The sequence below is a fragment of the Haplochromis burtoni genome, unplaced genomic scaffold, assembly GCF_018398535.1.
Source record: "Haplochromis burtoni strain Fernald_Lab_line unplaced genomic scaffold, NCSU_Asbu1 Contig_67, whole genome shotgun sequence".
NCBI lineage: Eukaryota > Metazoa > Chordata > Actinopteri > Cichliformes > Cichlidae > Haplochromis > Haplochromis burtoni.
Genome location: NW_024582428.1, coordinates 1,084,625 through 1,096,922, shown reverse-complemented (window position 1 = coordinate 1,096,922; position 12,298 = coordinate 1,084,625). Strand labels below are relative to the sequence as shown.

Genomic DNA, 12,298 nt, shown 5'->3' with positions numbered 1-12,298 from the left:
CATGGGTCCACAGTTCATAATAATTCCCAAATCTGCTGGACACTTACTAAAAAGAGCTATTTTCAGCTATAATTTGTTAATAGAAGGAAAAGCAGAATTTCTTTCAAAGAAAATACGTTAAGACTATTATATCAATTAAATTAATTAAAATAACATATATTCATTCTTCTCCTGTTTAAAAAAAGCACTGCACATTTGCTTTGGACATTTTTTAATGTGCATTTACTAAATGACTGGTCCATGCTCATGCTACAGTAATGTTTGGTCTGTGACTTTAGTGCACTGTTAGGTGGCTGCCAGGCAACATGACATGTCATCATATATCATACATAATTCAAGGTTTGTGGAAATAATTGAGATGTTGCTGAAATGATATGATGCTTTTGCAAGGCACATACTCCTGCAGAAGTGCTACAAATGCACAAACTTAGCAAAACATTGTCACCAAAGCATGATGCTAGGCAGCATTCATTTTTTGTGGATATAACTTACATATCACTGTTGTGAAATTAAAATAATGTGATGCTTGTCCAAGGTGTTACGGTGCCTAAATGCTACAAATGGGTCATCTTGACCTGCTCATAGGTGGTTACCAGGCAACAAGATTACGTTATGTAATGATCTAGATAAGAACTTTCAGGGGTCTAAGATGTACCTGTGTGCCAGTTTTGGCTGCTCAACTCCCGATGGTGTAGGAGGAGCTCACAGATACTGGGTAAAACCAGTCTTTTATATTTCTATAACAAATGCCAAGAGAAAGGAAAGTGAAAATACCCAAAAAGTCCTTATTTGGGGTTTAGCAGTAGCTGAAGCTCAGAACTGTATTAGCACAAACGATATCGTTGAATATGATGGCAGTGTTATGATGGCTACGTTGTAAGCAGATTCAGTGTGAATGTCTTTGATATATAGCGATGTTTCAATGCGGGCGATCTGCTTGACGGACAGCCTCATTTGTTATGTGGGTCTGCTTTCTGAGTATTTGTCTTGACAAAGTTGTAATCATTTCTTCAGCATTACATCATTTGTTCCACTGATCCACTTCAAAACAACAGCTCTCATGCCCGAGGCACTGGTAAGCACAGCGACTGCCTGTGTTTAGATACATTAAAGAGCTTGTGTTCATGTGTTTCGACAGAATGGATCAGTCCATCTCTGAGTTACAGACTTACTGTTGTCTTGCAGCAAAATTCTTCTTTATTACAAGTTTTTTAAATTTATTAATTGCATTAATAGAAAGTGAAGTAAACAAAAGGATTAAAACTATAGACAGCCCCAGTAACATACAGCAAGTCTACAAAACACTATACAGCGAGCTGCTGCTTTTTGGAGCATAGAAAACCTAAATCCAGGCTCATTTATATCTGAAACACTTCTCACACAAGAGTGGTTACAGAAAAAGAAAAATATTTTATTTATTTGTGAAGTTTCTCTCCCTTGCTCTCTGTTTCACCATGTCCTCAGCCTACACACACACACACACACACACGCGCCAGTTTGTGTGTTTGTTAATATAAAAATGAAGAGCATGACTTTCTTCCACATTTGTCTTTGACAAACCAAAGAGCGCCAAGGGGGAAACACAGAATGCGAAGTTTGTTGCAGAGTTTCCCTAAGGCACCTCAAACACCTCTAATATATGACTGAGCACAACCTCAACCACACACGCTGTGTACCCATGTGATTAAAGCTAAAGTTAGCTTGTGGCAAGTGAGAAGGAAGTTTTAATTTGAGACATTTTCCTAGTTAGCATAGATAAAAAATGGTTTTAAACAACAGAAATGAGCTAAAAGTACTTAAAGGTACTCCATGGTGCAATATGTGTGCATCTTACTGTCATCTTCCGCTGGTCCTGGTACTCCAGTCCAAAATAGTCTCCCTCAACCAGGTTGAGATGGGCACAAACCAGGTCAAACAGCACTTTGCCTGGTGAACGTTGCTAGAAGAGAGAAAAAAAAAAGATTCAAATAAAGGAAACTGAAGAACACAGCTGGCCAGAGGAGGAAAGTCAGGTGCATACATCAGGCGAGTGCTGATAATGGAATTGATTTTTCAACTTTAAAGTGCCTTAATATCAGAAGTCTCCACATTTATCTTTTATCTTTCAATAGAATATCTCGAAAGATTGTGAGTGGTTCCAGTTTTCTAAAACTTCTCATCTCACCAACAAACAGCCGACCTTTAACCTGATGTGAAGCCTCAGGCTGATGTCTAATGAACAGTTTGAGGTCGGAGATTAGCTGGAAGCATTGAGAAATAAGAAAAATGCCTCAGGAGAAGTGTGCAAGTGAGTAGCAACACAACACCATCAGCTTTGCTCTGTTTAATGATGAACTGGCAGAGGAGGGAAAGTACTGTTCAATTAGTTTACTTCATCAGTAGTACAAGCCTCATGAATCTGAGATTCACTGGATTCCACCAAAAAACATGAGAGCCAAACGTGAGGCTAAAATAGTCAGGCACGGAAACCCAAAATTAGCCCAGAATCATTTTCTCTATGCAGTTCACTACCCTGCCATTCTGCATAGCTGTTGAAAAGTTACAGCGTACTATTATGCATTCTTAAGTTGCTCTAGTTAGGTTAATATGCAGTTAGAAAGGCACACATTCCTTACTTTGACAGGCACACACACAACCAATGACACATATTCATCTAAATCATGAGAACTGCACTTTAAGTCAACACTTAATGCTTCACTAGGAGACAAAACAGAGCGTGGATGCTCTTAAAATCGGGAGAAGGTAGTGGGTATGCGCGCGCGGCGGTGTGTGTTTGTGTGTGTGTGATGTCCATTTCTCTCTGCAATGATGGTTTGATCATTTTCCTACACCAGCAACAAATATTCCCAAGCAAATTAAAAGATAAGGAAAAAAGGGAAGGACAAGAAGAAAAATCCAAAGTAAAAGAGCAAAATTGAAAAATGGGCTCAAAATTTATACCCAACACACTTTCAAAGTTTACTTAATTTCCTTCCATTAATTCAATTCAATTCAGCCTTATTTATAGAGCAAAAAGTTACAAAAAAACCAGTCGCCTCAAGGAGCTTTATAATGTAAGGTACAGACCCTTCAATAATACAAAGAAAACCCAGACAATCAAATGACCGTCAATGAGCACTTGGACACAATGGGAAGGAAAAACTCTTTTCACAGGAAGAAACCTCCAGCAGAACCAGGCTCCGGGAGGGGCGGGGCCATCTACCACGACCATTATTAAGTGCTGAGCGGCTACATCATTTTGCAGTTAAAACATCATCCTGCAGCAACAACATCACAGTTTCTGGAGGAATTTCTATTTTTCTGTTTCAAATCTTTGAGATTCTGTCTTGTTAATGTGAATTAATTTGTTACAACAGTTTGACCACTAAATAAACAGTTATTTGCTGTATTATTGCAAACAGATTGAAAGATATTTCCAACTGAACCCAATTCAAGTGCAAACTGATTTCAAACTGACTCCATCTTTTTGCTGTTTTTCTACCAACTCGATGAACCAAAGTAGCTTTGAGGAAGGCAACTGCCTGAGCGATCGCAGACCTGATCCACATCTTGAACACAATCACAGTAATTTTGGCCTCCAACTACTGTTCTCTAGTGTTACCATAGCATAATGCATCAGACTGATCTAAATATGGTAGATGTACTGTCACTTATAAGAAACTCGTTAGACACATTTTACAATTTGCAGACTTGTATCCAAAAGAGTCACGCCTATAAAATTTAAACTCTGATTCCAATTTGGCTTTGACCTCGTATTACACATGTGCTGCTCTCTGTAGGACACTCAAAACACTTGTAAACTCATCTTCTACCAGGACATTTAAGCATTTACACATGACTTCCTTCTAAATACTGAATTGAGGGCGAGTGGGGGCTGAGTAATTAATACAATTTAGTTTGTTATGATTTTTGCTTTCAGCAATAACGGAAACAAGATAATACAGCTAAAAGGATGACTCTGCTGCATTCATTCAGTGGTTATGCAATGTTTTGTTTCAGCAGTGCACTTTTGTCCCTCTTTGAAAGCTGAAACTTCTTCACCGTTTAGTTCAGACTGAGCCAAGACATTCTGGGGAAAAAACAAAGCCTTTGATGAGCAGATTTATTTAAGGGCCCTAAAGCTCTAATCGTTGTAGGTGAACCAGTGGAAACCCTAGTCGTGCTCCCTGTGGCTCCTGTGGAGGTCATGTGAGCCTGCTGCCACCTGGGCCTCCATCTGTGCCCTGCAGGTGCACTTGCAAGGTAAACTTCAAGGTCAAAAACACTCCACCACCCATCTACATATTTGGTTTTTGATTGGTTGGAGTTTGGTCTAAAATTAAAATTTAGTGGTGGTATAAGGCACTTCAATAACAGAATGTTTCTAAAGTTGACTAATGATTAATCATCTAAAAATGAGCATGACCTCAATAATAAACAAAATAATCAGGATTAACATTTCTGGCACACTCAGTTTGTTGTGGTGGTGTTTTTAACCATTTAAATGCTTTTATTTATGTCAAGCATTTTTTTTTCTTAGTGTTGTAGTCTTTGGACCTCTGTACAGATAATGTGCGCTTACAAGGAGGACAAAGTATTAGAAGTAATAATCTTCCTGACACAGCAGAGGCTTTGTACTTTAAAAGTACATATAAACACATATATTATGCTGTAGGTGGAAAGGAAAATATAGAGGAGGAGTCAGAGCTCTGAAGGTCAATATGCGAGCCAAGTCTGTCAACATCTGGCTACCGCATGTGTGCGACCGGTCTGTAGGGACACACTGTAGTTACACCGAACATGTCGGTTCCAGACATGGACACAGTCTGCTGCTAGATATTGAGGACTTGTAGTGAATGTATGTATGTTTTCACACAGAGAGTGACAGATGTCACAGCTCATGGATTTCTAGAGTTTGGACAGGATTCAGGCATGTTCAGTGGTAATCTTGGTTTTAAAGGGGGGGTAGGAGATGGACAAGTCTGGAGAGAAAAATCCACCCTCCTCTTTCTTTCTTCTCAACATGTAGCCAGATATATGTTTCTGTTCTTCACTCCTATGATTGATCTTAACCACTCAGCGCTGCCTGTTTGGTTTGTCTGCAGCAGCATTTGTGAAACAGCTATTTGCTTTTAATTTGACCATTTTCTCTTTTTTCTCTTGTGTTATTTTCTCTAATGCGCTCCATTAACTAAAAACATCCATGGAATCTCCTGCACAAAATTTTAAAAATATGGGGTCCAGTTTTCTGCAGTGCAGAGCAATGTTAGGTTTGGAGGAGACGCAAGAGTTTTATTATGTGATCCAAGAAACACTCAGCACAGTGAACCACATACTGGTAAGTATGGAGTTGGAGATTTAGACTTAACCAAGGGTTTTGAACCTTTTGAAACAGGGTGCAGCCTCTCCTCTTAGGGCAAAACTATCCAAGTGAAATCAAGACTAAATTCCAAGTATGTTTTGGAAAGAAGCAATTTCCTCCAATATCAGCAAACTCCTCTCCAATAACTACTGTAAGCCAGTGTACATGCACTGTAATACAACACACTGGAATGCAGATGGGAATGTCAGTGATCGAGCAGAGGTGAAATGCGTATATATCAATACCAGTTATAATAACAGGGCTCACATGTCGCTTCTTACATATCTTCAGTTTCAACAAAGCAGCGAGTTTCATTAACCAGTGTGTATTCTGTTTTCTGTCAAAACAGTTAGCCGGCACTCAAAAGAAATCCCCAATGTAACTTAAATGGTAAAAAAAAAAAAAAGAGGAGCTGGAATTAAAAGGTGATCGCTAAAGCGCTGGGAATCGAGGAAAACAGGATGCCAAACCCGATAGGTGCGGTCAGACTCAGCTCTTTTTGGGCACTGAAGCAAACCTCTAAAAACAACATGCAGTAGCAGGCAAACTTCACTAAACCTGGTCCACAGAGTACTGAAAGAAGCCGGTTTCAGACTTCAAAGTTGTATGCAGAAGGGGGGAACGTTGAGAGCTCTGTTAAATCCAGTTCCAAGGTTATCAAGAATTTCTTGTCTTGTTTACTGTAGATTTTCATGGTGTTTCACTTTCATTCACTTGTTTCAGATGTAGGAAGCAAAAGCGGAAAGTGGGATAAAACAAAACAAAACTCTGAGGGAATCAACTGTCAGTGTGAAGCCTGACAAAGGCACTGCTGCATTTTCATGAGATCAAATGGTTTTTAAAAGACGAATATAGCCACTGATTTGATGATTGCAGCCATCTTGGCCTTTCTGAAACTGGATGTGACCACCATATTTGTACACAAGGGGAGTTTCAAAGTTTGCAAAACTAGCCAACTTTGATAACAAGGTGCATCTGTACTTCACTGTGTTTATGTTTCTCATGTGACTCAAGAGTTTTTCGCCACATTGAACGTAGCACCACCACCGGTTGCTATGGAAAAATTGTATAAAAAGTGTATTCCCTGACTTGTCGGTAGTGACTCTTGGAGGTGGTTTCTGGCCATCGCTGGGTCAAACAGATTTCAAAGAAGGTGCTGCACCAAAATTCTTTTAATTATCACTATGGTTGCTAGTGGATTGTCACAGTTGCCTACAGTTTATCATGTTTCATGTCTTTTGAAAAAGAATTGGCTACAGAGCAGAGGTATAACTTTGAAGGCAACCCCAGCTCAGAAAGTTGTTTGGAGACAAGTCCGTCACTAGGATTCAAATTATGACCACAGCAATACTCTAACAACCAAAGCGACCACAAGGAGGTTTTTGCCAACTTGCTGGTGAATTTTCTCAAGTGATGGGTGGTTCCCAGCAGGTCTGTAGGCCTGTGTGATGGAGGCTTTAGCAATCATTTTCCTTACAGTTGCCATCGGCCTCGTGGAACCACTCACAGCAGGTTGGAACATTAATTTTTCTCTCATTTAGGTGGTTGCCAGTTACTGGAGCCTTATTCAAGTAATCCTCCCCTGTCCCCATGATTGTTACATGTCCAAAATGGTGTATAGGTTATAGACATGTGGTTAATGGTCACATGTCTACAAAACCTCAATATTAAATTGGATGTTAATTTTGGCTAGCAAAACGAAACAGACTTAAAACAATATAAACGCATCCACAGAGAAACCGAACTTGGATTGGGCTTTAGTACAACTAAACACTGGACGTGACAAAAAATTATGTTAGTCAGTGTGGTTACTGTTTTACTGCATACAACTTTAACAGCCAACTTAAAAACAAAACACAAAAACCAGAATCCCTGAGAGTCCCAATTTCTTTTGCACCAGGCTGTAAACATGTTTATTTCTGCTCTAAAGCTGAGACTAAAAATTGTAGTCCGTGAGGCTTGACTTTTCCAAGAGGTCTAAAGTGTGCTGCTTTTTTCAAGGCAAATCTTCTGTTTAAAAATAATATCCATAAATACAGGAAAAGGAGAAACTCTAGATTAAACAGTCAAAACACCATAAAAGCTTCAGCTAGTGTTAAATGATAAATTCTAGCATTACATCCCATTTTAGTATTAAAATTTTACTCTTAGTTCTTGGAATTACTAAAATAATCCAAGTTCTCTAAAGAGGCTTCAACTCTAGAAAGTGGTACTTAAAAATTGAATAGTACAGCCAGTTCTCATGACCTCCTCTGGTCTTGGCAACAGTCTCAGCAGAGGAAATGGTCATCCAGCTGAGGTCAAACATACAGCAAGAGAAGAGAAATAGGCTTTGTGTCATACAAAGCAATGTACCGAGATAGTGAGGATGATAACGACAGAGGACCTCAAGGCAAATCAAGTTCGTAGTTTGTTTCTTTTTTCTTTTATAATTTTTTTTTCTCTTTTGGTCAGGGTCTAAAAATAAGTATGTTGAAATCATCCAACTGAAGAGAGCAGACTGGCCACTGCAGAGCTTAGACTGAGATCCTTTCACTTCAAATCACAATCAGTTCATTCAGCTTCTCCCATCAATGGGGCGTTCTCTGTCTGCCAGAAACACACAAAGAAGCACATTTTTATCATACTTTATGCTGGGCTATAATTTTGCTCTGATCCATCAGACAATCAGATACACAATGATGTAAACCCACAAATATGTAATGCATTAATGAATATAAATATCCTCCAACTCCAGACACCAAAAATCAACCTGTGGAGGCCAGTGTCATGTTGCTTAAGGTTTTTTTTGGGGTTTTTTTTTAAACTCAGCTCTCTTGTAGGGCCATACATCAACATAGCTTTTCTCATTTAAGATAATTAGAGGTCCAGCAGCGTGCTCCACCAACCTAAGTGCCCATCCACCAGTACACTGGTGCTGGATTCTAGCTTCAAGTCTGACGGGTATCATTCAACCATCCAAGCGAAAAGAAAAAAAATGCTTAAAAAAAAGATCTCAAGAAGTCATTACAATAGCTCTCTAATGTTTGCTATGCACCTTCTTGCTGTGTTAAAATGTAGCTAATGAGGGAAAAAAATTTAATTATGCGAAGCAAAAAAAAAAAGAAAGAAAAAAAAAGATTTTCCATCAAGTGCGTGTCACGAGAAAAGGTCAATGAAACACAGAGGCCTGTCTGCAGCTGTGTGCCGACTGCTTCCTCTTTCTGTTTACCTTTCTTTAGATGACTCAGGCTCTTTTTTTGTGCAGCAAACTACACACAAATTATAGAGCCGCCCCTTAGAAAATATAAAAAATAAAAGATGTGTGTTAGGGGGTTGCGTGTCACACCCGAGCATAAAAATATCCATTATGGTCTGCTTGCAGGATGATTGTGGTGAATCCCATTCAGTGAAGGAGTATAAACAAGGCTAGAGTCAGCAAGAAGTACCTGAAACCCAAAGGCAGGCACTTATAACTTGGTAGTTTGAACTTTAAAAAAGTTGCTTGGACTTGGAACTTTTTTCTGTGTCTTTTGGATTTCCTCTGGAGTCGCTCCAGCGCTTCTCTAGTGTCCAGACTTCAGTTAGGCTCTCTGCCTATCAGGAACACTTGCCAATAAGCAGGCCTGTCTGTGCGCCTTCCAGCCAAAAAGACACCCTCACTGTAACCCAGCAAAGTCATCAGCCAGCTAAAATGCACTTCCTCTCCCACTCCCTCGCTGCATTTAAACCAAGACTCCTCTCATGCCACAAGGTCAGAGTCTGGCTAAACTGGGCTGTGGTATATCAAAGTAATTGCTCGCTTTTCTCCTATCCAGTCGTCCTTTAGCCCCTTGAGGCCAATAGCTGAGAAAACCTCTATACATTTCACCAGATTTTTTTTCTGTGCAATTTTACTCTCCTTTTATTTTTACTGTCTCTCCATGGCTGAAGCTCTCTTTGTGTTAGAGGTTAAAAGTTAATAAGAAAGCATAAATTATTGTTCCCTGGAGCAAGTCAAAGAACAAAGAAAGGATGCAGATCACTAAATTAGCCAAGCAAACAAACAACCAAACCCCAAACAACTCAATTTAACAACTCCAGCCAGTTACCAATAACCAAGGGCTTAAAATATGACTTTAGCTAACTGTCCAATGCGTATCTCTCTGCCCGATCCTCTAAAATCTAAAGTTAGCCTTTCATTTACAATAAAGAAAGTCTATGAGACATTAAACCAGCTGATTTTATTATTTATCGTCCAGTTTTCCCTTCACTCTCTCTTTCAGCTTTTTTTTCCCCAAAATACTCTGCAACACATGGCCAAGGCAAATATTCTCACCATCTGCCATGGCGTGCTGAGGGTTTACAGAGAATCCCACAGCGCCATTGATGCAAATGACCTATAAAACCTAGGGGGAAAAAAAGAAAGAAACAATGTATGGACACAGGTTTTGTTTGGCTGTGATAAATTGCAATGTCTGCAGAACAACTGCTTTACTTAGAAGGTTTAAATTTACACTTGCCAAGGGAATTTATAGCATTTTATAACTCATCAGGCTTTCCGGAAATTAAAAATGAAGATTTCCCATTATCCAGGTCATAATTGCACATATGCACGAAACTAATGAAAAAGACTCAGGGCAAACTGTCATAAATTATGGGAATGTTTGAAAGTTCCTCTTCTATGTAGTCTTAGTCTGGTCTGAAGCAGTCTGACTAATGTTAACAGGGATGAAAACCAGATGGGTGAGAGTGATGATAAGAGCTTTGCAGGGGGAAAGACCAGGAAGAAAAAAAGAAAAAACAAAACAAAACACACCTCAAAGCTGTTCAGTTTCTTCCTTCAGGCCCCTGCTATGAATTACCAGCAGGGATCTATCTAGCTATGTGCTTTTAAAGGTAAATGAGAAAAACTGTGCTCGTACTCGTGTGAAATTTACTCTAAAAGCAGCTTTTTTTAGGGAAAAGAAAAAATGACAGAGGGAGGGGGGAAAAAAAAGGAGAAATCCCATAGAGAGTGCCAGAGAATTACCTGAACCTCAACTAACATTCCTTTCTGGCTCAGAGTACAAATACCATGCAGATATTAGAGCAATGATCTGTGTATGTTTTTTATTTTTCTTCATGGTGTTATCATGAAACTCCAGAGGCTTCGTACCAGAGAGCATGCTGCTCACTGCACATCAGTGGACCAAAAAGAAAGAAAGAAACAACAGAGAACAGAGATCGAGTTACAGAAACATGCAGCACAGCACATGCACAGAAATTACTCCAATGCTCAAGGGAAGTTTGAATCCAAAAGTGTTTATTTGCACACTGTCTTTCTCTACCAGTATGCATGCCAACATTTTGTCCAACCCATCCCCCGACCAGCTATTGGGACCATTACAAATGAGACTGGGTTTGTTCCCCAAGGCTCCAGATAATGTAATGTTTAGTGGCCTGTGCACATTTTGGGAAGGGACAAAGAGTAGGGTTCCAATAATTACATAGTTACACGAGTTGTCATACTGCCCACCGCCCTTTTTGTGTCTATTTACTTCGCACAATATGCCAACATATTGGGTATTCTTTACTACAGCTCAGAGAGTAAAAGGTGTGCGTTTATGACAAGTTACTGTCATTGATGCAGTCTGATAGTGAATAAGGCAATGACAGGGAGGTTTTGGGAGCAACCAGTATTTGCCTGTGACAGTCAGCAACTTATTGCCAGTCTTGGCAGCCGGGGGTCAGTCCGCCAGGGCCTCCGCTCCTGGCCGCCACCCGGCACACAATGCACCCGAAAGGAGCCAGCTGAGGTGGTTCGGGCATCTGACAAGGATGCCCCCTGGGCGCCTCCTGGGTGAGGTGTTCCAGTCATGTCCCACCGGGAGGAGGCCCCGGGGCAGACCCAGGACACGCTGGAGAGATTATATCTCTCGGCTGGCCTGGGAACGCCTTGGTATTCCCCCGGATAAGCTGGAGGAGGTGGCTGGGGAGAGGGAGGTCTGGGCCTCTTTGCTTAGGCTGCTGCCCCCGCGACCCGGCCCCGGACAAAGCGGATGAAAATGGATGGATGGAGTCAGCAACTTCCAGGAAGCACTCTCATACCAGTACATATTTTTGCTTAATGATCAGAGGTTGGTCACATAGGAAGTTCTGGGACCATCGGGAGACTTGAATCAAGAACCTGATGCTCTGAGGCTTGGTGCTCACCATTAAGCAGGAATAACAATTGAAGATGCAAGGGTGGAGGTGTAAAAGAAAGTGTTATATGCTGTGTTTTTCTAGTCTTCCTGAGCATGTCCTTCTTGCAAATTGCAAATTGAAGCACAAATTGATAAGGTGGTATGACAAGGTTGATCCAACCTTGCAAAGTGAAATGATGTAGTTCCTTGACAAAAAACACAGTTTTTTTCCTACTTAAGAGTTTTCTCTTATCATTTTAGCACATTCAATTTATTTTTAAGCTTAGAAATTCTGATTTTATTCCCTCAGAATGTTCCTGGAACCATAATTTCTTATTTTATCTTCAATGACACATATGTGTAATATAGTGCACAGGCTTGGTAGTCAATTTTTAACATGATGCACTAAAGCTCTTGCTACACTGCTATGCCTAAAGTAAATCTCCCTTTTAGCTACACCTGGAAGGTACTCAGTTTAATTTTTCAGTTGCATGGCAGGTATCAGCATTTAGTTTCCATATATCATATTTCACATCCAGTTGTGCACAGTCTCTGCCCACAGCACACGATCAGTAGCTTAACCTACTGGAAAGATGTCACAGCCAGTTCTTCATCATGGCCAGAAGGGAAAGGACTCTGGTTCCATGCACACACACACGCACGCCTGCTGATTAAACAGCATGTTGCTGAATACCTGCCTGCATTGTCACTAGTAACAATAATGCACTGCAGGAAATCAAACTGGCAACAACCCTGCTGAGGGGTTGATGAAAATGCCTACAGGGCTACTAGGAAGACATGGCTTTGTCTCTTTATGCACTATTAATATATA

The 12,298-nt window shown here is 40.3% G+C and overlaps 1 protein-coding gene across 5 annotated transcripts in view; it reads right to left on the bottom strand.

The window, feature by feature from the left end:
• LOC102312240 (FERM, ARHGEF and pleckstrin domain-containing protein 1) overlaps window positions 1–12,298 on the bottom strand; it is a 67,322-nt gene that overhangs the window by 31,128 nt on the left and 23,896 nt on the right. For all 5 annotated transcript variants that reach the window (XM_042221448.1, XM_042221445.1, XM_005937346.3 and 2 more), the window contains one exon: window positions 1,835–1,939. In XM_042221448.1, coding sequence (XP_042077382.1) covers window positions 1,835–1,840 — 6 coding nt within the window. In that variant the 5' untranslated portion in view covers window positions 1,841–1,939. The remainder of the gene's footprint in view (window positions 1–1,834; window positions 1,940–12,298) is intronic.